This window comes from Oenanthe melanoleuca, chromosome 2 (assembly GCF_029582105.1).
Source record: "Oenanthe melanoleuca isolate GR-GAL-2019-014 chromosome 2, OMel1.0, whole genome shotgun sequence".
NCBI classification, from domain to species: domain Eukaryota; kingdom Metazoa; phylum Chordata; class Aves; order Passeriformes; family Muscicapidae; genus Oenanthe; species Oenanthe melanoleuca.
The window spans coordinates 55,462,058-55,489,796 of NC_079335.1; the positions used below are offsets into that span (position 1 = coordinate 55,462,058).

The window sequence follows — 27,739 nt, forward strand, 5'->3', positions numbered from 1 at the left end:
AGAGGAGGCGGAGGAAGCGGCGGCGGCGGCGCCAGGAACAGGGAGGCGGCGGCACGGCGAGGGAGGGAACCGGAGCCGAAGCCGGGCCGGGCCCCGCGAAAGCAGCAGCAGAGCCAGCTCCTCCTTCTCCTCCTCCTCGGTGAGTGCCGCTCCGCCACCCCCTGAGGCGGCTCCCCGCCGAGCCCGGGTGCCGGCGCAGGCCCGGCCGCGCCGCCGAGGTGCCCGGGAAGAGGCCCGCGCCGGGAGCGGGACACCGCGGCCTCCGCTGGGTGAGCGTCCCCGGGGCAACGGGCGCACGGCGGCCCGGCTGCCCCCTCCCTTCCCTGCTGGCCGCGGAGGGCCGGTGCGGTGGAGGGGGAGCCGGCGAATGAGGCCGGTGCGGTTCTGCACTTGCCCGCCGCCCTCTTCCCGAGCCGCGGCCCCGGCCTCCGCTCCCTTTGTTTGCTGGGCTCCCCGAGCCCGCGGCGGTGCCAGGCCCTGCGGAGGCACCGGGGCCGCGGCGCGGCCTGCGAGGCGGGCGGGCGGGAAGCGGTGCCGGGCCCGGGCCGGCGAGGCGCTGCCCAGCCCCCGCCGTGACTGGAGGGCTCCAGGCCAGTCTCTCACCCCGCCAGTCGCGGCAGCGGGGCCCGCCGAGCTCCCGTGCTGCTTCCCTGGGCCGCTGCCCGAACGCACCCCGCGCCTACTGGTGCCATGATGAGGGGCGGCGGAATTGGGCTGATTTCCCTTTACCCCGCCGTGAAACCCGCCTTCAGCTGAGGCTTGTATGTCCCCGTGTGCGGAGATGGCGATTTGGGCAGCCGGCGCCGGGTTTTGTGCAGTGGGGGAGCCCCGGGTTGTTGCGAGGTGAGGGTGAGCCAAGGGCTCCCGAAGGGGCGAGCGAAACAGGCTCTGTTCTGTGACTGGCAGCACTTAAGAACATGACTTTAACAAAAGCATTACCAAATCGGCAAACTTTACTCGCTTTCATTGTTCTTCGAGCTGCTTTTAACAACCTCTTTCCCTAATGATGCCTCTTTTAGAAAACTAGCCCATGCCAACCCCTTTGCTTAAGAAAAAAGCCTTTGCAAAACAACGGGGTTTTGAGAGATGCAGAGAACGATGCTTCTGTGGTATGAGGGTGCTTTGGCTACATCTTTCTGTCCTCTTTTTATTTTTGTCTTCCTATGTTTTCAAAATCATCTTAGTTTGAAACACAGTGGTTTTTTTTCCCTGTGTAGTAGGTTACTGCATTAAAGAAGTTGGTCGCAGAATATGCTTTAGTCAGGGAAACTGACTTCCCCTTAAAAATTCTTGTGCCCTTGCACTGTGAGGTCCCATCCCCTCTTTCCTGGAATGTTTATGCCATGTCCATTTTCTTATTACACCTGTATTTAAATGCCTGCTGCAGACCTCCTGTCTTGGAGAGTTGCTGTCTGTGCAAGTACTCGAGAAATAATGCATCTACATTTCTGCTCTGGGTGGAAAAAATAGAACTGGTTCTGTTTCTATTTTTTGTTTGTTCTAATAGATACATATTTGGACTGGAGAAAATATGGAAGCTTTGGTGCAACTATGAAATCAATTACTTAGCTTGGCTAGAAGACTAAACAACTAGAGAACGTGTAGGTGTTTTTAGAGTCTCCTGCAATAAGACAACTTAAGAAAGAGAATTTCAATTTTTTCAAAATGCTTAGTTTTTTGATGTTTAAACAGTACTTGAATGAAGTCTTCACTTCCTATTCCATATTTCTTGGGTTTGTGGCATTTGCACTGTTTGGAACTGAGCTTTTACTTGAAACAGGTTCATCTCTTGTATGCTTAATCAGGGATGTGTTCCCTATATCCCAAGTTTTGAGATTTAAGTAGATAGTTTAAAGTTAAATTTGAATGAATTTAAACCTTAATACTTAGAAGTGTAAGTGATGACAGTGTGTTGTTATACAGACATACCTACATTAGCCAGCTCCCTGGAAAGCTGCAAGGGTATGGAGTAGTTAGGGAGAAGCTCTGTGTTGTTTCCAGGGGTTTCATGAGCGTCACCTTATTGCACTGCATGTATTGCAGCATCAGAGGGTTTGCATGGATACAGGAGACTTGATGGAGAATTCTAAGCATCATTAAAAACTTGATGTACTGAAATCTGAAAAACAAATGTGTATTAATTTATACCATTAACTTCTTTCATCTTAGATTGTGAAGTTGGTCAGTAACCTTGGGTTACTCTTGGAGAGGGATGGTTTGAAGAAATGGTAACAGGTCCCTATTGTTCTGTGAGTAGATTACAACTTCAGACTCTCCATAGCACAGTGAATTGGTGGAGTAAGAGAGTGAACTCCTAACTAAAAGTTGTTGTGGCAAAGCAAGTTAATTATTTGTCCTCTTTCTTATGAATTTTTTATAGTCTTACAGTAATTTGAGCATAAACAATTGCATTGGTAGGGCTACCCTGAGTTTACTACATATTTACTATGCTGTTGTTGGCAAAAATGGGGCCATAGTCCAGGGTAATCCCTTATTCAAGTGCCTTTTTTTCCTCTTGCTTTTCTGCCCTCTTGGGCCTATGCAGCACTAGTTTGGTAGTGTTTGGGTAGTACAATGCAATAGCATAAAGTAGATAGGAAGGAGACTGTTCTTTGCTGGTGTGTGCCTCAGTGTTTTGTTGATAGCACTTTAATGTGTGTTAACAACAAATTAGAGAGGGTAGCTCAGACAGTTCTGATGCTCTAAGGAAGAAAATAAGGTACAAATAGTTAAAAGGGGAACGTAATGCAGATGCTAAAATGTCTTGAGTGTAAATTGGATAAGATGAAAAACAGAATAGAGATATCTTATGCCAGGTAACTGTATATTTTGTACTGTAAAGGATTAAACTGAGAGGAAATAAAGAACTTTGAGTTTACTCTTTTTTATATTTTTTATTTTTCAAAAGAGAAATAATTATATCTGCAATGTTCCTTGTGCTTACATTTATACGAAAATTTGTTTTCATCCTGTTTTGTTGCACACTTTAATTTTCTGGAAATAAATATCAATCTTCAGAAGACTATGCAAGAAGACTTGATGCAAAGGTCACAGGTTCTTACCACTTCTGTCTGGTGCCTTCCAAAAATTTGTAGTAGTTGAGAAAGAAGCAACCCTTAAAAATAAGTTATTAAGAATTGTTCTTGGCAAGTTACATACAGCAGTGTGTTTTTGTAGAAAAGGTGATTGTGCTTGTAATGGGATATTTATTGTCCGTCTTTAAAAAACAGCTTCACACCACTCAAATATGTCTTTGATACAGCAGAATATAAAGATACATGGTGCACAGTGCATTCTCTCTTTTATTTTATATATTCTTTTTTTCTTTTTTCTCTTGAAATAATTGATTTCTGAATTAAAACATTGTACTATGCAAGTTGAATAGATTTCTGTGTTAAAAATAGTTACATTACTTTTGAAGGAAGCATTTAGAAACTCATAGCTTTGGGTTTTTTTGTTGTAGAAGGTTTTTTTCCCACTGTAGCTGAATGATCTTCAGCTATTGAAACAAAAACCTGTGGCCTACTTCAGCCTATCCTGGTGAATAAAACCAACCGAAAAACTAACTGGCCTATAATTATTGCCCTGGATGAAAATGGAAAGCTGACTGTATGTGAAGTGTTGGCTGATACATCAAGGTTGTAAAAAAGGGTACACAAACTTTGCTAGAATCTACACAGACTGGATTTGAATAGGCAACATAAAGCAAAATCTGGCTTAGTCTACTTATTGTGCAAATTAAAATTTTCAGATCAAAGCATTAGAAATTTAGCTCTTCAAGTCCTTAAACTCACTTAAATAAAAGTTGCTCCGGATGTTTTGCCAGTTTTCGTGGTCTTCTTTTGTCAGGTACAGCCGTGCAAACAATAAGCATTTGGAACTCTAGACAATTTTGGAAGGCTTTCAGGTGTATGGCTTTGCAAATCTAACTGCTCTTCATTAGTTTGTGACGTGGATTTAAGAATCTATCTTTGCATATTTTTAATTTTTAAAAGATTAATTAGACTATTATCTCTCATGAAATCTTTTTTTGGAAAATATTAAGATAAAATACTCTGGAAACTGTTGGTCCTTTTCTGTCTCCTTAACCATTCACATAACACTTTGGACTCAGAGGAACTCGTTTGACCTTGTTTATGACAAGGATGTAAGCCACATGTTACCTAAAAAATTCTTTCTTGGTTGCTGCATCACCCACAAAACTATGCAAGTTAAATATGTTTGTTTAATATGGATGTGAATACATTGGCTGACTTGTTCTGTCTCTGACTTTAAACTCCATTGAAGGAATGTGAAAGAGATCTTTCCTGCAGGTAAAGCCAAGGACAGAATGCTGTATATAGGCATTTCTGTCCAGGTGCTGCTCCCCTAACATTGCTTCCTTTTGTGTATATATAGGGTGCATAGCCTCTCATGCTCTGTCTGCTGTAGAACATTCTTTTTGTAATCTGCCAAGTGCAATAGGTTGGCAGTTTTTAAAAATCTTAGGTTTGTAAAGTGTGTGGATTTTTGTTATAAACACCAAATAATCATGCTGTAAACTGCTGTAAAATAGTTTTGGATGAGAGCCATTTTCTCTGGCAGTTAAGGTATAAATAGTAGATGTTAGTAATTTTTTTTTTGGAGTTTAAGTGGTCTGTAGTTAAAAATTTAAGCCACGAAAATGAGCCTGTGCATATTGCTAAGTAAATCACACAGATATATGGTATTTTCTTTGCTTCTTAGTGCGGTGTGTAATCAGCAGCTGTATTTGTGTTATTTGACTTGGATGTATATGATATTGACCTGGTAAGAGCAGTTGTGTTAGGTTTTGATGGTGAGTTCATGTGGTGAATGCAACTAGCAGATAAAGTGATTCATTTAGCATTTGAGATTACCAAAGTTATTAAATCTGCATTTTTCCTTAAGGATATTCTGTATTGCTTGAAACACAGTACAGTACATAGCGTGCTACTTTTGAAAACATTGTTGGAAATGAGATTCCAGTCAGACTTGCTTTTACAGTGTGTGATCTCTTGTTTTTTCTTGAGTAGTTTTATTCTTAATTAATCTTGACGTTTTCTGGTAAATGTTCTAAAACAGTAGCTTGTAGGAGTCTTGAGTAGGTGATTGTTTTTCCTTCTCCAAAGCAGTCTGCATTCCTCAAATAGGTTGAGAACATAGTAGGCTACTCCAAATGTTTCTGAAGCGTGTTAGGTCCCAAGATGTCTCCAATACAGTGGTCAAGCTTGCCTTCTTTTTTTGTTCCTTCTGATTTAGGGCAATCTGTCTCTCCTGGCTTTGCCTCAGTAAGTGCTGCAGCACTGGGCAGTTACAAGCTGTAATTTTGACTGGTTTTGGCATCAATAATGTGTTTCAATACCCTCAGAATCTCTTTGGGTTGGTAATCAGGTATCAAATTAGGAGTTTTAATAAAATAGAGAAACAGAAACAAGTGTCAGCAGGGCAAAGGTTTTTGATTACAGAAGGTGTGTCTTCCAGGATGAGCTATGTGGAGCTATGTGGAAGCTGTACTCCAGAAACAGGGCAGGCAGCTTTTCAGATGGATGTTCTTTCAGGAGCTGGTGGGAACTGGGCGAGTGAGGAATTCTCGCCAGATTCACTAACAGAAGCTGTTTGTGCAGGACTACTGGTTTGGGTGAAACCTGTGCTGGGGAAGTTTTCCAAGCTGGAATTTTGGTCAACCCGAGGAGACTGACTCTAGAATAGTTGGTTTGTGCATTCAGAGGTACGAGTCACTAAGTTATGTGTAAGAGTTTAAGTCTCGGTCTGTGTAAGGTGGCTTTTTCTAATCCTTCCCCCCGCTCCGTTCTCTCTTCAGTGGAAAACAGAGGCAAAACCAGTGCTGATCAATGCACACTGAAACATTGACTTTCTTCCTCTTTTTGGCTTTTGAAAGGAAAAGAGCTGCTGGTTAGTAGTAAGTAATGCTGAGAAGTAATGAAATACTAGCCTTTGGCATTATTTTGTGCAAAAAATCCAGTTACTTGGGAAAATATTTGCTGTAAATTGTAAATATTCTGTGGTCCCTTACTGCAGGAATAAAAGAGTCTGTATTCACCAACAGCACTGGTCTGAGCTGTTGTCTAATCCAGTGATGATCAGAAGAAGACAGTGAATGGAAGTTATTATATCAGTACTGACTCGTGTCCTGTGTATTACAAAAAGAAGTGCTTTTGGAATCTGCAGCTAAATGCAGATTTAAATGTTGTTTGACGGGGGGAAATGGAACTAAAGTTCTATGGATCAGCATTGAAAAGTATGTATCCTTTCTATTGTCTTTTTTTTAATTGGGCTAATACTTTTTTATTCCATCATTTTTTGTAGTGTGTCTTTAAATTTAATGTCAGAATGGGAGAGAAGAAAGTCAGTGTGCATGTACGCGACTCTTTTATTCGTATTTGAACTTTGAAGCTTAGCTAGCTTTTGCAGCCAGGCTTCGATACTCCTGGCTCTGCAGAAATTTGACCTTGCTCTGGAGATAGCTATCTTAAGGGCTTTGAGTTTGTGTAAATCTGATAGAGCACATTACTTCATACAGACAGTGAAAATTTTATCTTTGATCCTCTGTCTGACAATTTATATACTGATGTGAAGTTGCTCAGTGTAAGGCCCAATTTTTTCATGTGGAAGCTGAATACAGTGTACAGTGAGGAGTCCCATTAAGTTAAATGTCTGCTCACAGTTAATTAATCTTTGTTGGGTTGGATAGAATATTAGCAAAATCAGATAGTTTAGGGCTAAGTGGAAAATGATCTTCTGCTACTGGCAACGTTATTTAAAAAAACCAAAAACATGACAACCCCAACCCCAGTCATCTTCCAGTGTGCATCAGGACAAAACAAGTGTCTGTCTAAAAACTGCAATTAATATATTTTCCAGCAGATTCATTGGTTGAGGTAGCAAGCTGCTTCTGTCTGCAGGTGATTAGAGTGTAGGTGTAAGAGAAAAAAAGAATTTCCTGATCTTAATAATGCATAATTAAGACTCTCTCTCATTTTGACCCAAAACGAGAAAATTTGCATGTAGAGTATGCTTTGTCAGAACTGGTGTAGTCCTGTAAAAAGGTTTCACTCTGACAAGTCAGGACTTTATGAAAAAGATGGTTAAGCAGCTTTGCCTGTGCAGACAAAATTCTGTTCCTATTCTGGTCAGTGTGCAAGTTGTGCAGTGTTATGGTATGTGCCTTCTTAAAAGCACCCTTGGATTTAAAAGGGTGAATTTAGAAATTTGTTTAATGTTTCACTGTCTTTTTTAGGGGAAACAAAATGTTAAAGTAGTTTTGTGAGATTAGCTAGAGATAATACTCTCGCTACAGGTGCGTTTACCCTGTGTATTTGACAGAACTTTGAGCACAGCCATGTCTCCTGTTTCCCATGTGTCAATAGGCTCTAAACCATAAAGAAGATAATTCATTTATTCTTATTGGGCCTTCTGCCAGGGAAATTGGGAAGGGAAATATTTTAAATAAGCTGTGCTTTGCATTCTAACTTTCTGAAACGCAATGCTTGGATTACTCTCTGCAGTGGGTCCTAAGACCTAAGAGGGGCAGCCAGGCCAAACACATAGGGGATAAGTGGACACACAGTGCTTAGTGCTTTACTGGTCCAGGAGAGACTGCTTAATTAGAGATACTCAGAATGATTGCCCCTTGGGCACCACCTGACTCTTGATCCCCCCAGTCTTAAAACAAGGAGAAGGAAGTTCTGTTTCTGCCCCTTCACTATTACTGGTACTACTTCTGCTACCTTCTGGTTTGTTGTGTTGTGCTGGCTTGTCTGTAAAATAAACCTTACTTTCTGTTTCACTGATGGATCTCTTCTCCTGGCTATGATCATTCTATAGCTGATACTATTTGACAATCTCAGTTGAATTGTGTCTCATTAAATAGTATAGGCATTCCAGAATAGCATTGAGACACAACTATGTAAGAGTGGGTTCCTTACATTTGACGTACTAAATGCTCTTTTGCCTACAAAATGGATTCCCAGGTGTGCATGAGTGAAGTAATTTGTTGTCACTGTTGTTTATTTGGGACCATAGATAACAGGTGGATATTGGGCCTATCACTCATGTGATGGACAAAATGTATCTGCATTGAAACATGAAATTAAATACAAAAGTATGTAGCTAAAAATTCCCTTGTCATTTGCATGTACAGGTTTCGCAGACTGCAAACAGTACAGGCTGCATTTCCCAGTGATGTAAGAATATAGGATATAACAGCTTATTGGGTAGAGCCCTCATTCAGAATGTAAGATAGCCACAATATCTTTCCACTTTTGTCCTTTCTGTATGCGGACTACCCTGAACACCAGCCTTTTAGCTGCTCTGTAATGTGAAAAGATTTCTATTACTTCTTCTAAAGCTGTTCTGAAGAAGATTAACAGAGCTGAAAATGGATGATATAGATAAAGATGGTGTGCTTTTTCTCATCCTGATGGAGTAAGCAACTGATTTGAGGAGGGAAAACCCACATCTGACTTTCTGCCCCAATTCATCCTGCATCTGAAACTGTTGTTACACTGCAGAGTATCTTAAGAATAAATGAGAATCTCTTTTCATAGTGTCTAGGACCACTGTCCAAGTAATTAGGCTTTATAGTTTGATTTCCATTTGTGCAGGCTCCTTATGTGGTCCAGTGGGATTCTATGTTCATGCTTCCACTTCTCATGATATCCATAAAAAGAAGCGGTTGCCTCTGAATTTTATGTGGCTTGATTCAGTGTGATGATTTAGACATGTAGGTAAAAGTGCTAACCACGAGGTAGCCACTGATACTATACTTTTAACACTAAGTTCTTCTGGTTTTATATACAAAAAATAAGACTAAAGGCTACTGAGGAGTTTTTAGTTAAAATAATGAAAAAATCTCTGAAATTCTGATACTTTCTAAATTAAGCTGCTCCCTTTATGGGAAGGACTTTGAAGAACAACAAAGGTCTGCATGTCTGTGAAAGTTTTAAAGAACCTGACTGTTGTAGTATGACCAAAGTACTTGCAGCTCCTGTGGATTTTTAGAGGGATTGCTTATGCTTAGATACTGAAAAAAATAATCCTGACTTGGACAAAAGCCAGATTTCTTATCTCTATTTTAGGTAAGAGTAGTTGCAGTTCTGACCTTTGCAGTTTGTCAAAATGTACTTTGCTTTCAGTCGTATTTTTGGAAAGCAGGCCATCAACCTCAGTCAGATCTGTTGTTACAAACAGAATGGGGCAGGGGTTGTGAGAATGCTTTGTGCCATGTTAGTGACACCAGTTTAGCCAACTCAGAGCTTGTGTCATGCAAAACTTAAACTCTGGGCCTTGGCCTATTTGTTAGTCTGATTTTGCTTTCTTTGCGGGTTATGCTTCAATCACTGTAATTAATGGTTTAGAACTAACCTTGAAAGGTGCTTGGGTTATGCTGAGTTTAGTTTTTGGTTTTGTTTTTTGTTGGAGAGAAGGGGATTTTTGTTTGTTTGTTTCCTTCTTTCTTTCTTTTTCTTGTTACCATCCTCCATAACTTTGGTGGTTTGCTTTTAATTTTTTCTGCATCTTTTTAACGTCTATAGCTACATACCACTGATGGATCCTCTAGTCTTCATTCTGCTACCTGATACATCTTGGTACTGTAATATGAGCTATTAGTTTGCTTACTGCTTTGATAAACAAAACAACTGGGCAGAAAGGACTTTGTGAAATATCTGCTGAACTATGAAATTTTAAAGGATGTCAGGAAGTTGAATCGTGACTAGAGGACAGTGACAGACAGTTTACTGAAAGGTTTGGTATATCTCAAAAGGATGATGAAATCCAAGTTTGTGTGTTTGACTTACTCCTCCATGTCCCCTGAAAGGGACCACAAGCTTTAAGTGTTCTCTTGCATGACAATTTGCTGTTGCAGTCAACTCCTGGTGCTGCATGTGTTTGGTTCTGCTGCCATCTTAGAGAGGTGGGGGGGATTTCAGGTTGAGGTAGGTGGCTGTTTTCTCAAAACCCCAGCAGCTCTCACCCATTCCTGTAACTGCACATTATGTGAATTCAAAATTTAGGTTTCAGAATTAAATTACCTTAGTTTTGCCGGATGGTGCATATTATTGAGCTTATGAATCCATCTAAAACTAAAGTGGAAATTAGGCTTTCTATGCTCTGACTCATTAAGTGTTGAATAGAGCATCGAGTGCCATGTGCACTAACATTTAAACGTTGCACATAGAGACAGCAAAAATGTCCTTAATGAAGCCAATAATTCTGTCTGGAATTTTGAGTTTAATTGGTGTACTGTTAGTAAGTGATAGGACTATACATTTTAAAGGATGTTGGAGAGCGGAATTAATGTAAACATTTTTGCCCCACATGTGAAAGGAGAAGGAGAATTGGTCAGGAAACTCCTCTGGCTTTTCTCAACTTCTGAGTTCTTGGACTTTGAACCACAATGAAGTTGTCTACTGTGTTTCCTATACAAATGGTTCAGATAAAAGATATAAAATGACTTTTCTCACTGTGCTGTTCAAGAGGGAAAACACAGTGGATTTTACTAGCTGAGAGAAGTTGACTCTGATTATTTTGATGATAATGTTTTAAATTTTCAAGAAAGTAAATTTAAGTGGAACTTCGAGATCATTTTTTTACAGGTTTGATATTTGGCGCTACTGGTTTCTTAATGCAGAGATATAAAAAGTATCTCCTAAGCCTTTTCTCTTTTTAACAGTTGATCAGAATTAAAACACAGGTCACAGTAACAAACCACTTTTACTTCTAATAAACGTGGGTGGTATCTTTAAGGTCTGAGGTAAACATTTTTATGTTACAATGAAACAGTTTTTGTGACCATCTCTCTGAGAAATGGGGGTTTTTTGATGTCACTTTTCTCCTTAGGACTTACAGAAAAAGCTTTTCCTGTATTTAGAAATGCTCTTGGATTTTTGTATATGTAAGAATAAGTGAATTTTTGCCATGGCTGCTCTCTTGCAAGTTGGGACATTGCCTATCTGCTTATTTGGTAAAACTTGGTTGGGCAGTCCTCGAGGGGCTGCAGGGCATACACAGTAACCTTGCATGGTTGAGTTTTCTTTCTATAGGAAGTAATGCTAAAACAAACAATCGTCTCTGAATGTGAGTTTAACTCTTGAACTTTATTTTCTAGAACTTTTGAGAAGTGATTAGGGAACGTGGTTTCTTGAATAGAAGCCTCTTACTTTATATGAGACACTCTTTTATGAGACACATTTTATGTATTGTTATTATTGCACGGATTAGAATGACCTTGATTCACTAAATGTAATTATTGTTTAAATGTAGACAATGCCTTTTCATCCCAGGTCTTTCATAGTTCACTGAGTATCTATTTCTCTTTTCAGTGAATTTTACTGAAAGGATGCATGCACTTTCAAGTTATGTGTATGTTACGCATGCATTGTAGTAACACAATTGGTTATTGCTTTGGAAAAATGTTGCTGTCTTTAGTTAAAAAAAAAATTAAATCTATTATAATTTGACAAAATTACTTTTCTTTCACAATGCACACGTGAATAATACCAATTGTTTGTGTTTGTATTCTGTTAGAATTGTCCACTGCTAGAACTTAAATATGTGAACTGATTTAATGTGAATAAAAACGGAAAGCTATAGAGGTAGGGGTTGGCAGGTTGGAAACTTATTAAATCTGAGTTGTATGGCAACTGAATACCTTGATGCAAGGCAAGGAGTATGTAGTATTGACAATAAACATTTTTTATATGGTCTGGAGGGGAGTGGTGGGACCTTTGTGACATCCGTGTAGCAAATACATTCTATTTCTCCTTGATAGTTTAGAGAAGGAAGTCTCAAAACAGAGGTCAGTCCTTTTTTTCTCTGTGATTCTGGGGATTGTCCTTATTAGCTGCTTCTTCCTCCTTAGCATGCTTGGAGATTTCTCTGCATGCTGAAGTCTGTACAGATGCTGTGGAAGATCTTTCCACTTTTATTTTTCTTTAATCAAGGCACTGTGTTCTTTCCCCTCAGACCATAAATGGGTTCATTTAATGCTTCTATTTATGTAGAGGGTTAACTGTCTCATAAAGAACTGCTGCATCTTAGCTTGAATTGAGAGGACAGAATGTTATCTTCTAAGGAAAGAAGGCTTTTATTCTTATTGAAAGTGTCCTAGTGGAAGCAGGTGGGGGTGATAGCTGTAAAAACATTGGAGATTCTACCTGGTCATACAAGTTCAAAGGGTCATTCAGCCTCAGTGAAAAACTGTACTGGGGAGCTTAATTTGGAGTCAGCCTCAGTCATGAGATCCAAGGCAGAATGGTACAAGACTGTGTAAGGCTGCAGTGTATTGCTGTTTGTTTGGGCCTTCTAGAAGAGCTGAAAAATAGGAAAATAAATCTTCCTGCAACTGCATGTTCTCCAGTTGCAGAACATGACTGTGCTGCATGTGACAGACAAATGGAATCCTCTATTTCTGTGTAGTGAATTTTCAAGCCAGTCTCTATCTTGAAAACTTATTTCAGGTGCTTTTGTTTCAGCTCGTGTGTTTGATAAACAAATCACTATCGAGTATATTTATCTTCCAGAGTTGAACAATGTTTCTTTTGTTTCTACTGGAATATATTAGATAACTAAACTTGAATTATTACTTGAAGAATTTAATTACTATGTTTTTGACACATTTTTTTGAAAGGCTGGTGATTTTTTTTTTTCCATCTGGATATTTTGAAAAGAATCATATTACCTGGAGCTAATTTGTGCAGATTTTTTTTTTTTTTTGTGTATCTCTGATGCCAGGTGGATGTTATTTGTAGGAATAAAGGCCAATTGCATATGTTTATGCTTGTCTGTCAGATAAGCATAAATGACATAAATGTAATAGGAAAGGTGAGCAGTTTACCACTTGCTGGTGGAGTTACATTTTTACAAATACGGGCTATGAAGCCACCTGTTGGCTAGATAGCGTGGCAAGTGAGGTGTTTAAAATGAAAGTTAGGTTTAACTTTGTTTTGAGTTTTTTTCCCTGTGAATGTGACTTTATAGCTCTCCTGATATGTTGTTTTCTCATTTTTGCTCCTGAAGAAGAGAGTATCCCATGTTGCTCCTTAAAGAAAGCAAAATTGTCAGTCATGCTTGCTTGGTGCTATAGTAATTTAAAACTGCTTCCTATGTCTTCATTTTCACTTCAGGTGACTGGGACAGGCAGAAGCAAAAAAGATGACTATAACAAATTAACAACTCATAATTTAGGGAGAATGGCAATATTTAAAAATTTGTAGTGTAGTGACATATGTAGTGATGCTATGCAAACCCTTATAATTTTCAGCCGAAATGTGAATTACAGAGCATTCTGAGGTGGAAGGGACTCAAGGTGGGCTGAGGCTGTCCCAGTGCAGAGCAGAGCAGGACAATCCCCTCCCTTATCTGGCTGTGATGCTGTGCCTGATGCCCCCCAGGACAGGGTTGGCCCTCCTGGCTGCCAGGGCACTGCTGACTCTGTTCAACTTGCCATTGACCAGGACCCCCAGGTCCCTTTTCTGCAGTACTGCTCTACAGCCCCTCATTTCCCAGTCTGTCTGTACATCCAGGGTTTCCCCATCCTAGGTGCAGAATCGGGCACTTGCCTTTGTTAACCTTTCATGGTTGTTGATTGCCCAGCCCTCTAACTTTTCAAGGTCTCTCTTCAGGACCTCTCTGCTCCCAATTTTGTGTCATATGCAAACTTGCTCAGTATCTCTTCCAGTTCTGCATCCAAGTCATTTATAAAGATGTTGAAAGAAGCACAGTGCAAAGGATGGAGCCCTGCAGAGCCCCACTAGTGAGAGGTCACCAGTCTGATGTCACCCCTTTCGCTGTAACTCTTTATGTCCAACCCGTGAGCCAGTTGCTCACCCATCGCATGCTGTGTTTATCCAGCTGTGCTGGACATTTTGTCCAGAAGGATCCTGTGACAGACAGTACCAAAAAGTAGTGAAATCTAAAAAGATAATATCAGTTTGCTTCCTTTGATCTCCTAAGTGGGTTACCTTGTCATAAAGGGAAATCAAGTTTGACCAGCAGGACTTTCCTCTCCTCTCATGACACAGTGTTCTGGCTCTGACCAATGACTGAGTTGTCCTCCAGGTGTTCTTTAATACCTCCTAGAATAATTATCTCTGTAATATGGTATGAGGCTTCTCTTTCTATAATTTTTCTTGTATCTTCCTCTTTTTCTTCACAGCATCTTCCTTTTTTTTTTTTTTTTTTCCCTAGTGATTTTTTTCCCCTGGTAGCGGGAAACAAACATATAATGTAGCATTAGGTATTAGCTGAGTGGTGTATTTCTGTATTGCCTATTTGGTATGTGCCCCTCATACCTGTGGGGTTTGTTGGTGATAGGGGTTTGGCCTGAGAGGTTGAATGTCTGCTCTGATAGCACAGTAGGAAAAGATCATTCATGGTGCCTGTTTTTATGTCTCCTCATGAAAATATTTTTTTTTTGCAGCAGGCCCTTTTCAGCTATCTTGGTTCATGTTTTGGAAGCTGTACACAGTAACAGTGTTTCCGTGCTTGCTGTAGAAACACCAGCCTGAACTTTGAAAGCGAAACCAAAATCAATATAAGTCAATGTGAAGTGGTAGTGTTTAGCTGTTGCATGTCTGCTGAGTGTTTTCTTTCCTTTCTTGGGAAAGGCTGGAAAAGTGTTTCTCACAATTATATAATTTTGTCACTAACATTAAGAGTGGTCAGATTATTGCTGACCACAAAAATCACTTTGAGAGAATGGTCTACTTTATTATTTCTGTCTTTCTGACATATGCTTTGAACGGATGGGTAGCATTTCTAAAATTATGTTTGGAAATGCATCGAGGATTCCGAAACCAAACTGCATTCAGAATTGGGTTTCACTACCTGCATCTGTACAATTACATATGTTATGTTCTTTTCAACATTTAGATATTTATGCATACTTATCAATGAAAAGAAGTGCAGAAATGAATTTTTTTGTTGTTTTTACTATTTTTTTCCTGTTCGTCCTTTTGTTTTCATGATATTAATTTCAAACACTTATGTTCTTCTCAAATACATAGGCGCAGAATCTGTTCCTTGCCATCTTAGACCAAAAATGTTTAAAAATTTATTCCTTGTAGAGAATGTAATGTTGGTTCGTATTGTTGAATGAAACACTGGTTTGTAGAGCATTATAGTTTTACAGCTTTTCAGACTCCTAACATGACTGTGTTATGGTTTAAGAGGATTGCATAAATATCTTGGATAAGCATAAATCCTCATTATCAAGCTGAGACTACCCCAACCTTACAATGAAGGGGAAACATTTTGGTGTAATCTACTGTCAGTATGGAGTGGGGGATGGACTTTTAGTTGGAAAGGAATTCTCATGCATTATCTCCCAGGAAGTCTAACCTTTGCTTATAAAACTAAACTTAATTTTTGCTGACAGACAGTCTGCTGCAAGGCTGACTGCTGCATTCTTGTAAAATAGTAAGAAATGAAAACAGCCTGGCTGAGCATTATTCTCACTCTTCATCTGCTTCTGCACAGCTATGTGAAAACTAAAAGCAAAGGTTTATTTGCAGTCAATGGATAGGATTTCCTGTAGTGAAACACATGAACATGTCAGGTTTCTTTAGTGACTTCTCCTATTTGATTTATCAAAAATGTTATTTTCGCTTTTTCAATGCCTTGGCATACATAGAACTGCTGGGTTATTTTTGTTTGCTCCTTTTCCTCTTGCTATTAATCAGAGCCAAATCGTGGTTTCATTTTCCTGATATTTTTTCCACATGCATGAAACAATTTGTTAGCATTATGCTTTATTATCATATGTTTGCTTAAAAGTGATGAAAGGTGGTCCTTGTGTCTGTCTTTTAGTAAATCTATGAAAAGTACACTCTGCTTATTTCCCTGTTTGGGTGTTGATTCTCAGTTTGTGAGAGATCTAGCAGGAATGGCTGAAGCGGTTACTGGCTGTCATCCACCCGGCTTCCCTGGAGTTTCCTCCTCCAGCAGCAGCTCCGGTATCATGATGCGTGTGCTCTTGAGCCGATACCAACTGGTGCTGACTTCCGTTTAGCACCCTCACATTAGTGTGCCCGTGGTAGCTGAGGAGCAGACATGGATCCCAGCCAACCATCCTTGGGTAGCAGAGATGTAACCTTGGCTGAGGACTGTTAATATTAGCAACGGGATTTGGCTATTGCAGTGATGAAATTATTATAGTTACAAGTCTGTATATACACATACAAACCGTAATAGAGATGCCATTTAACACCCTTAAGTTACTCCCCAGAGGAAAACCACCAATCAGATAGAAATATTCCATTCTGCAACCAAATATGGGAAAGAACAGGACTTACTGCAAGCACTCATGGATTAAATAGTGTTCAAAGAAAGAAAATTAATAAAAAAAAATCAGGGAACTCTAAATGTAAAGGGCATTCTTTTTCAACAGCAGGCCAGGGAAAAGCAGTCAAGGTATTTGGATTTTTCCAGTGGCTGGGTTCCTGGTTTTGCATACTTTTTATTCCCATAATCAGAAATGTCAAAGAAAAATTCCATTGTGTCAAGTTTTCATAATTGATTTATCCCACTTTTCTACATATTACCAAAGGTGTATCTTGGTTATTCTCTGCTAAAGTTTGGTATCAATTAGGGTTACTCTATTCTATGTTGGAACAGTAGTGCCCATGGACTGTTTTATGTTTAAGCTTTGTGAAAGGAGGAAAAAAATTAGGAGAGATGATACAACTAAGTGAAATTACTTACTATTGGTTGGTTGGTTTGTTTTAAATTGCACTCCGTATAAAATCTGTTCAATTATACTGCCTTGTAGAGAGGTTGATCTTTACTTTCCTCCTTGACCGTACTTTCCTCAATTGCACAAATCTTAGAGGGTAGAAATTTAAATTTGTGGTAAATAACTCAGTGTTCAGGTCTTTGATTAGTTAGCCTAAAAATAGGAGGCTTTAAATACTCTTGAATTGTTATAAGTGTAATGTACTGTCAGATGAGCTTCTCATATGTTTTTTCCTTGTTCCAGTTTTATGTGAACTTGTATATCTGAGCTTGAGCTCACTAGAAAACCAGGCATGCAATCAGAAGGGCTTTTATAAAATTTGCGATCGTATTAGGGGAGTGTTCATCCACTACCAAGCAAGCCTCTACTAAGCCTCTACATTTACCTTTTTTTGTTGTTTTCAAGGTATAAAGAGTATGCAATGGAACTTAGATTACTTCATTTAAAGATTCTTCTTTTTGAAAAAGAGTATAATGTAGGAATTTACTTGAAGTCAGTGGAGGGGAAAAACCTCAATGTCTTCAGTGTGCTTATGGCATGTATAGCAAAAAAGCCAAAAATTGCCTTGTAGTGTATATGTTCTTTCAGAAACTGATGGTGTTTGAAGCAGATACAGTATCTCTCTTTACTTAATGAGTATTTTTTGTGTAGTTTTTGTACTGATACAGCCTGAAACTCTTAAGTACATAGCAAGAAATACCTCGAGCCAGTATTTTTGTATACTGGTTTGAAGAACAACTTCCAGAGATACAGACTTCAGTATGGAAGTAAAGCTGATGGGAATGGATATGGAGAGCAACTTCTTAATAATTCATATTAATAGATTTAGTAACTTTGGAAAAAATATAGATGCTTAAGAATTTCCAAAATACAGCACTTGGAGTCTGCATTACCTTACGATGCTGTTTTTGACATGCTTTTCCAAAGAAAGCATAAATATATTTCAGTGATAATTTGGGGAAAGCAGGAGAATGACACCTTATACTTCTGCAGATTAGAATACCTCCATTATCTGACAGTAAGGAGAACCAAGTGCTTGTCATGCCCAGGAATGCAGAAACTTTTCACTTTTGAGGTATTTTTAGTTATTTTCCTAATATAAATAATTATGTTGAAGTACGGTAAGTTGAAATTGTAAATTATGTAAGTCTTATTATGATCCAGTGTAAGAGTAAAGATGATACATTTCTAAGTGAAAGACTTTTCAGGAATGATGCAGGATGATATGGGTTAAAAAGAATCAAGTTCGGTGTTCAACTATTTCACTTTATGGAAATAAATAAGCAGATTAACATTTATTTCAGAAAAGTTATCTGAAGTAGCACTGACTAATAATTTGAAGTCATTTTTGTGTTGATATTATTATTAAACTTTTTAAGGACAATTCTTTGTTCAGACATGAGTTTTATTTTGCTGTATGTTTCCAGTATGATGTTTTCTGTCCTAACTCCTTAAAATTAATCTTGGTTTATTTCTATTGTAGTGCGTTTTGATAGCATTGTTTATAGTATTTGGCTTGGGAAATGAGTATACCTAACATAAAAGTGTGGAAAATTTCAGAAATTAATAAAGGCAGTATAATTAAGCTTTTTTGTTGGTGTACTTTTGCAAGGACTGCTTCGAGATAGCTATGTGATTCCAATCTACGGAAACCATTTTGTATTATCCAAATGAAACTACTCTGAAATATTGGAATATTCCCAGATTTGCAGAAACTGGTTTGCAGAAAGATATATTTAAGACTTCCATAATTTTTCATACATTAGTGCTGGCCACCATAATAATTAATGTATCATTGCATGGCCCGCTCTTCAGGTTTCCAAGAAGCAGCTTGTAAAGTGAACTTTTAGCCCTAATTACCTTCACTAATAATTTTAGATTTGTATGTGATTGATAAATGTTGCTCTTCCTCCAAGTGAGGTGTGCAAATTTAGTTTTCATTATTTTTATATGCAAGAGGGGACATGGTATTTGCTGGGTAGTAAGCTGGTAGTTTTCATCCAGAGACCCGGCCTGCATAATATTAAATATTATTATATTTTTATTAAATATTATTTTGTTAACCTGCATAATATTAAATATTCTGAGATGCAGAATTTGTGATGAGAGTTCATAAGTTTGAGTTTCAGTCATCCACATTATTCTGTGCATTAAGGTCTCATTCTCTTTCTGGATTTGATTAGTGTTTCGTTTTCGTTCTGTGTGTTCCAGGTGTTTCTGCACACACAGCCACCAGACTTTGGGAATACATTGATAGAGTTCAAGTCTGTTTATAGTTGCAAATATCTGCCAGAAGAATTTCTAGAGTTGTCTCTTGTTAGGCTGTCTAATTCACTGTACAGCAGATGGCACTGGAAGAGCACATCGGTGGGAGACTTCAGGCACGCTGTAATTTGTGCAAAATACTAGCGAAGCTGTTGCTGTGCTGAGGGTTGTGAAGAAGTTGCATAATTCATTTTAATGTATTCCAGGAAGGGGTGCATGCCTGGGCTTTTCTGCTCCAGCTCTATTAGATGCAGACTGCAAAGAATTCTATGCTTGCAAGCATATGAGTGTATCATATATTGAGGACTGTTTTTGCAGCATTTTTAAACAATCCAGAATTAGCTAGTACTCTTTAAGTTCATGCAAAGAAAGAGGAGTATCGGGATCGATTAGGGTATTTGACTTCAAGGTGTATTTGTTTTCTTCTGTCTTGGATAAAATATGTGTAGGAGGTATCATAGAGTGGGTCTCATATGGATGACTTGTTTAGAGACGTGCCCTCATGATATGAGTGTGGTCAGTTTACTTTGCAGAGCTTCGACCTAGACTGTCACTAGATTTTTATCATCCTCTCGTGCATGAATGAACTGGGCTTCTGGATAGATTCATGTTGTTTATGTGCTTTACAGTTGATTATCAAACCTTTCTTATATCTTGACATGAATTTTTACAAGGATGCCACTAATAAGCCATGTGTTTTATAGAGTCCAGAATATACTGAGTTGGAAGGGATCCATCAGGGTAATTGGGTCCAGCTCCTGGCTCTGCAGGACACTCCAAGAATCATACTATGTGCTTAAGAGCATTGTCTGGACACTTCTTGAACTCTGTCAGGCTTTGTGCTCTGACCACTTCCCTGAAGAGCCTGTTCCAGTACCCAGCCACCCTCAGCGTGAAAAATCTATTCCTGGTATCTAACCTAAATCTCCCCTGATTCAGCTCTTGCTCTTTCCTTGAGTCTTCTCACTTGTCATAAGAGTGAAGAGATTGGTAGACAGTACCTTCCACAAGAGGGGAGGACATTTCTGGAATAATGGAAATAGTATCAGCTTGTGGATGTCAGAAGCAGTTGTAGAACACTGTGGATTTCAGAGGTGGAGCTGATGTGACAGTTCCCAGGCTTCTGGTACTACATATACAAAAACACAGTTAAATTTATCAAATTAATCGATGCTCTGACTTTGTTAGTTTAGGAGAAGCGTGCAATCCTGAAGCTGTAATTTTCACTCATTTTGTAAGTGAATTTGGTAACACATGACAAAAAGAGTTCTGCAAATTGGAAAGGTGGCAAAATCCAAATGGTTTAGGAATAGGTCAATGACATTTTGGGTCTTCTTTTAGTTGACATATAAGTCTCCCTTTATCTGCTCTTGCAGGAAAGTAAACATGGTGTTTTAACCTTTGAAAATTCATACCCATAATTCAGGATTGTGTTCAAATTGTGTAACTGGAGGATGGTGTTTTAGGATTTCATGACTCCTGATACAACAGGTGTCATGTTAAAAGTGGAAAATAACTAGTGAACATTTAAAATACTGGTGCTGTTTTTTAAGGTCTTCATACTCATTTATAGCAAGTAATTGATTCTTAGGCTTTTGTCTAGGAAGTGTTTTGGTCATGTTTGTTCTTTGCTGGTAGAAATAAGTCAGTTCAGAGACAAGAGAAATCTTTTAGTTTCTCACCATTGAAAGAAAGTGTTAGTTTGGTAATGAAGGAAATGGAAAGATCTGAATGCTCTAAAGATGGACTTGGGAAATATTGGAGGTTACGACAAGGACACAGAACCAGTCTTTGAAATAGGTTGATGCAGATAGGACTAGGGTACAATCCAAGTAAATAAATTTTTACTGCTTCTGCTTTTTATGGAACAGTGTCCATTCCTCCAACAGCAGGGCTTTATTTAAAATTTTTAAGGCGTTTTGAAGTTCAGAACCTGTCAATGCTTCACATTGCCTTTTAGTTTGCTTTGGATATGATCCTTGAGCCTCTGTGTGCTTGAGGATGACAAAAGTTGGGCTGGGCAACAGCAATAAGCAATAGAATGCTTTTTGGTTATAGTAATCATTGTCCTTCCATGCTTTTATGCAGTTTTTGAATGAATTTAAGAAAACAGTATTGTTTAGTTGATAAAACCTTGCACTGTTTTTCTCGGTTTGCTTGTATTGTGAAACTCTGGGAGAAAAGTGGGAAGTGCATATGTAAGGGCTGTTTTACTTTCCCCTCAGTCCTCCATGGCTGGAAGATTTCTTGAAAGATTCTTAGACTCCTTCAGCTTGCCATGCTTAGCCTGGAGCCAGGCTTGCTGCTGCAGGTTGTGCTGCTAACATCGCACATGTTTAGAGGTACGTGGAATAACAATTACTACTAATTGTAGTACCTACTTCTGTGCGAGTAGCAACTTCCCTCTTCTCTTTCCCGTGCATTATCCTTCTCCTTGCAGAGCTGTTTACTTTGGAAGGTCTAGCTAAAATTAAAACAAAACAAGCCAAGCCCCACCAAAATCCCCCCAAAACAGACATACCTCAATCAAGAAAAAAAAAAGATCCGAAAGATCAAATTTGGGGATACCTGATTCTGCAAAATGCCAGGTGGGAGCAGTTGACTAGAGCTCAAGCAGCTGTGTGCACTAGATCTTGGCAGAAATGCTAGAGGAAGAAAAGTTCTAATAATTTTAGGCAATAAAAGCCTGTGACTTGGTCTTCTGTGCCTAAAACAGATTGGAAATATTTTCTTTCACAGAAGATCAGGAGGGGAATTGCTCTAAATGTACGTTATTTTTCTTTGTTAAGAAAACTATTTTTTACTACAGTTAGTTTTCCTATAAATACGTAACCTTCTAAATATTACTCAACTTTCTTGTATAGAGAAAGTATAACCTTATAGGACCATGTTTTTAGGACAGTCACAGTTTAACCTGTTTGTGGGAATTCTGTTGAATAGAATGTTTTCTGTAGTATTATCTTCTGTAGTTACTTGCGTGGGAGTTTTTAGGAGCCTTTGGAAAAAGAGGAGTGTTGATGTGTTTGAAAATTATATATAAATGCATTAAATAAATGTGCCCGTGAGTGGGATATAAGGTGTGTGAATGTTTCAAAAAATACCATGTTGAAAGCAGAATGAAGTTGTGGAATCTCCAAGGCTGATATTGGAGTTTCATTTTTTTGAACCTGATTGTTTCAAAGTCAGCTCCCTATTTTTACTTTTATGTGACACCCATTGTTAAAGTACTGCAGTTTCTGTTTTTTTTGGAGAGGGGGAAACCCTTATAGATAATTTTTTAAATATTTATTTTGTGAATTTAATTGGTTTTTTTTTATTTGTTTTCAGGAAATGGCTCTTGAAGTTAAATGAGGGCGGATAGAACACATAAATGAAGCAGAAGCTGCTCTTCGTGTGTTAGGGCTATATCACACCGCAAGCACTGCTGATCAGCCAGATTTGGTAACTTGTCATAATGAAGAAAATTAGTCTCAAAACAATTCGCAAGTCCTTTAACTTAAATAAAAGTAAAGATGAAAGTGACTTTGTAGTGGTTCAGCAGCCATCATTAAGTGAATTTGGAAAAGATGACTCCTTGTTTGGCAGCTGCTATGGTAAAGATTTGGCTAGCTGCGAAGTCAATAGTGAAGATGAAAAAGGAGGCAAAAATAGATCAAAAAGTGAAAGTTTAATGGGTACGTTAAAAAGGAGGCTTTCAGCAAAACAAAAGCAGAAAGGCAAAGGCAGCACTCCATCTGTAAGCTCTGCAGATGATGACACATTTTCTTCCTCATCTGCTCCAATAACCTTCAAAGATGTGCGAGCTCAAAGACCGCTGAGATCCACTTCCCTCCGTAATCACCATTACAGCCCAACTCCGTGGCCCCTTCGACCTACTAATTCAGAAGAGACTTGCATCAAAATGGAAGTGAAAGTCAAGGCCTTGGTCCATTCCTCTAATCCAAGCCCAGCACTGAATGGTGTTCGAAAGGACTTCCATGACTTGCAGTCAGAAAATGTGTTCCAGGAACAAACCAATGCATTAAAAAATACGGAATCTCAGAACGGGGACTTGCATCTTCATATTGATGAACATGTGCCTGTAGTTATTGGATTAATGCCTCAGGACTACATTCAGTATACTGTGCCTTTAGATGAGGGAATGTATCCTTTGGAAGGATCACGTAGTTACTGTTTGGATAGTTCCTCACCCATGGAAGTTTCGACTGTTTCTTCTCAAGTGGGGGGAAGTGCTTTCCATGAAGATGAGAGCCAAGTGGATCAGGATGTAGTTGTTGCACCAGATATCTTTGTGGACCAGACAGTGAATGGTTTGTTTATTGGTACCACAGGAGTCATGTTGCAAAGCCCAAGAGTTAATCATGGCGATGTCCCTCCACTCTCACCTTTGCTACCTCCAATGCAGAATAATCAAATCCAAAGGAACTTCAATGGATTAAATGGCACAGATGCCCACGTGGCTGAAAGTATGCGCTGCCATTTGAATTTTGATCCTAACACTGCCCCAGGAGTTGGAAGAGTTTATGACTCTGTACAGAATAGTGGTCCTATGGTTGTGACAAGCCTCACAGAAGAACTGAAAAAACTTGCAAAACAAGGATGGTACTGGGGCCCTATTACACGCTGGGAGGCAGAGGGAAAATTAGCTAATGTGCCTGATGGCTCGTTTCTAGTTCGAGATAGTTCTGATGATCGTTACCTTTTAAGTTTGAGTTTTCGTTCCCATGGAAAAACTCTTCACACTAGAATTGAACACTCAAATGGTAGGTTTAGTTTTTATGAACAGCCAGATGTGGAGGGACATACGTCTATAGTTGACTTAATTGAACATTCAATCAGGGACTCTGAAAATGGAGCTTTCTGCTATTCAAGATCCCGGCTGCCTGGATCTGCGACTTACCCAGTGAGACTGACAAATCCAGTATCCCGGTTTATGCAGGTGCGCTCTTTACAGTACCTGTGTCGTTTTGTAATACGTCAGTACACCAGAATAGACCTGATTCAAAAACTGCCTTTGCCAAACAAAATGAAGGATTATTTACAGGAAAAGCACTACTGAAAGCTTACGGGAATCTTGCATCTTGCACTTTGGGAACAACAACAACAAAAAGAGATTGAATTACAGTTTACAGACTTTCATTATTATCAAAATCTTTTGCTGCCATAAAAATATTTCATTTTTGTCCGTAAAAGAAAAGTAACGCATTTGAATTTATGTTTGTTTTGGGGGGTTTTGTGTATTTTGGGAGGCTTTTTTTTCTTGTTTTATTTTGTTGGAAAGAATGATCTCAAGTTTATTTTTAGAAGTGTGAAATAGCTATCTTTCATCAATGTGCAGATTAATCACAATGTGAATGATCAAATTCTCCTTAATTTCCCCCAAGTCCTTTGCTGCTATCCACTGTGATTTTTATGCATTGAAAGCACATTTCATGTGTATTCAACGATAAGTAAAAGTCAAATTAAACTTTTTGAATGGATTTTTTTTTTCCTTTAAAACAACCTCTGGAAAAAAAGAGCATGGATAAAGAACATATTGGTATTCTAAATTACTGATTTTACATCTAAGTTAAAAACTGTTTCCTAGTGTTATAATTAGACATTTCTATAGAGATATGCCCCAATGTATAGACAGAGCTGTGTGATAAGAACTTGATTATGCAGCATATCTTTGGGAAAAAAAAAGCCTTCCTCCTAAGCCTTGTACTGTCTGCACACTCTTGAGTTTGAGAAGGTTGGTTCAGCCTTCTTCTCGTCTCACTGTTTTATCCTCTAAAAATGGCCTTTAAAAAACAGTCTATGAAAGTCATTGCATAGTACCTAGAAGGAAATTGTGGTATTGGGGTCTTGTGAAATATTACCTTTTCTAATCATGCCATCATTTAATAAAAGAACACCTATCAGGTCCCCTTTTTCTTCCTTTTCCCTCCTGCCAGCTCTTACAGAGTAAGGGAGGGAAGTTTCCTGGATTTGTAGGAAGACTCCAGGAATTGTTATCATGGGAGCATAAATTTATAAGCCATTTTGGGGATGGGGTAAAACTTGTAATAGGATGATTTCTACCATATTTATGTTCAAGCTACTTGAAATTTTATCATTTTCAATTTTCTACTTTTTTTCTTTCACTTTAGAAAGTACAGTAATACACTAATGTCCTTTGGATAATTTTCCCCTGTTTTCTGTATCCTTTAAGGAGGAAGGAACAGGACTGATAACATTTTATGTGGAAGATGTTTAAAATGCATCTCTAAAGTGCTGTTCTCCTAGCCTTTCAAATTATTGGGAAGAGTTGTTTGGATATACAGTGACCGCAGAAAATGTTTCAGTTTGCTGTTATGAAATATGTTTTGACATATGAAATATTGAATCAATTAAGTAAGTGTTTATGATATCTGTCAAAGATTCTGGCATTTGAAAAGCTTACAGTTATTCTAACCTTCTGTAGGGAAAAAAAGACTTTCAGTGGGGAGTACAGGTTCTACACCATAATATTTTCATCATGCAAGGTTAATCCATGGCATTTTCCTGTTTTATTTCAGTTTGGTTTTCTTTTCTGCTGTGTTTTTATCACTTTTATGAGTAACTTGATAAAAGGGTCATAGCGGGCTTGGGAGGGAGGCCTGCCTCTGCCTTGCTGAGAGGCCTTTCTTTGCATGCCTCTTCCCCCTCTTTTGTATTTTAGAATGTCATATTCCCCATCTCTGGTAGAAGTGGCTAATGATTAAAGATCACCTTAGGAAGAAAGTCCATCTTTGATACATCTTTCTTGTTTGGATCATTTTCTTCTCCTTATTTAATCTAGCATTTCTTTCCCCTAAAATGAGTCTTTAGAAGTGAATACAGTATTGCTGCAAGGTGGTGCAGTAGCACTACATCTTGGGTTGCCTGAATTGATAGACAAAATTTATATTTTTTTAATTTATTTTTTGACCATAATGTTTAACTAAAAAATAAAAAAGAAAATCAAAGGCAGATAAAGACTGCCTTTGCTTTTAAGGGAGGGAGAATAAGGATTTCCTCTTTAGTCTGATAAAGTTTTAAACTTAAAAAAAGAAAATAATCTAGAGCAGTCTATACATGTAATTTGTTGGCTCTGCCATGAAAATATATGTGTGAAAGGGAGAATTCTGTTTTCTTTTTTTTCCTCTACTGACTTCTCCCCCTACCCAGTCATGTCCCATTCCCCCTCCCCTGAATCAGGATTACTAACTTTATTCAAAAAGGCACAATAACCTATTGTATGGTACAGTGTTCTGATTCTGTCTGTGGAGAGGAAAAAGAAAATCATTTTTATGGATTTCAGATGCATACTTTTGGAAGAAAACCTCTGGCATTTTCTTCACTTTAAAAATTCTTTCCCCGTACTAGAGGGCCTATGCATTCTTTGAAATCTTTGAAAGAGTGTATAAAATATTTTCTTTGCCATCTAATACCACTATTGAATACATTAAACATATGTTTATACTGTGCCACATGCATTAAATTAGCAGTCATTGCATTGAAACCTAGATATTTGAAGGTATAATATCCTGGTCTTATTGTGGAATTGAAAAACGTGCAAGAACACACATGCTAAAATTCTTGCCCATGCCTTTATAAATTTCAGTTGTTCACTCATAAATGATGCTTTTTAAAAAAACCCTTCTGTTTCAGCTATCTGGTTTTTGAATTGGCTTCCTTGCTGTGTTTTTCATCTCTGAACTTAATCAGGTCAAGTTAACTTTGTCATTTCACCACCCTGCCATAAAGCTACCACAAAAGGAACACTTAAAAGTAATTGAGGTCTAGGATTGTGAGAACAATAGAGCACTTTGCTTCTGAATAAAAAATGGTGGTGATATTTCTACTAAGCTCCAAATACTTTAAATTGGTAGTAAGTAGACATGAATACTTATTTTTACAGGTTTCTTTAATCAGAACCTCACAGTATTTTTTCATACTGAGGTATCTGGTAGCCAGGAGAAGGAACCCAGAAAAAATACTTTGAAAACATTAAAGATACTTAAAATTTCTAATTATAAAGATTAATATTAAAGAAACACAGTAACATGTAGTTATGAGTCAATTTAGAAGCACCCAGAATAACCACAAAATTTGTGTTGACTTCTGCTTTGTGAAAATTAGAGGAACAAAGTGATGTTGACAAATAAAAGAAAGATGATTGAGGATATTTTGAGGACCTTTGGAAGTAAATACACTAGGAATAAAAGCTAACAGACTATGATCCTTAGAGTAGAAAAATGGCTATTTATGCAGCACAACAGTTTAAGGGTTCAAAAGGTATGCTTTTTATACAATGGAATTGAGGAAAAATGTTTTGAAAATGAAACTTTAAAATAAAACTCCTTTTTTTGTGTGTCTGAAATGATTGACGTTATTGATAACTTTGCTTTACCAATTAGAAGATTAAAACAACACCTTGTATTTGGAAATAATAAATTTGCACAATTCCCTCTGGTTTGTTTGTTTTTGTTTTTGTTATGTAAGCCAGTGTTATAAACAACTGAAAGTGGTGTGTATTCTTTGATCTCTTTGAAGGATATAGCACTTATCCTGCTGTTGACATAGTGAATGCCACCTTTTTATCAAAATGTAATTCTGTCAGAAGGATCAGAAATGCAATTATTAATTAAACTCTCTGTTCTCAGATGAGCTGACTTTGCATTTTGTTAAGGCCAGTTTATTTCTGTGAATATTGACTGCTGGGCTAAGTAAAATCTG

General features: G+C 38.3%; 1 protein-coding gene across 4 annotated transcripts; it reads left to right on the forward strand.

Annotated features, from left to right (window-relative positions):
* SOCS6 (suppressor of cytokine signaling 6) lies at window positions 1–27,475 on the forward strand. Of its 4 annotated transcripts, XM_056484715.1 has the most exons (3): window positions 78–139; window positions 21,244–21,360; window positions 22,346–27,475. In XM_056484715.1, the coding sequence occupies exon 3, from the start codon at window positions 22,473–22,475 to the stop codon at window positions 24,075–24,077; it is 1,605 nt and encodes a 534-aa protein (XP_056340690.1). In that variant the 5' UTR covers window positions 78–139; window positions 21,244–21,360; window positions 22,346–22,472; the 3' UTR covers window positions 24,078–27,475. The 4 variants fall into 4 exon arrangements, with proteins under 4 accessions (XP_056340692.1, XP_056340690.1, XP_056340691.1 ...); XM_056484717.1 differs by lacking the exon at window positions 21,244–21,360 and having other exon boundaries at window positions 1–139; XM_056484716.1 differs by lacking the exons at window positions 78–139; window positions 21,244–21,360 and adding an exon at window positions 157–269.
* The last annotated feature ends 264 nt before the right edge of the window (window positions 27,476–27,739 follow it).

What these genes read in the sequence shown, in the direction of transcription:
- SOCS6 (XM_056484717.1), top strand. Translation starts at nt 22,473, where the DNA reads ATGAAGAAAATTAGTCTCAAAACAATTCGCAAGTCCTTTAACTTAAAT.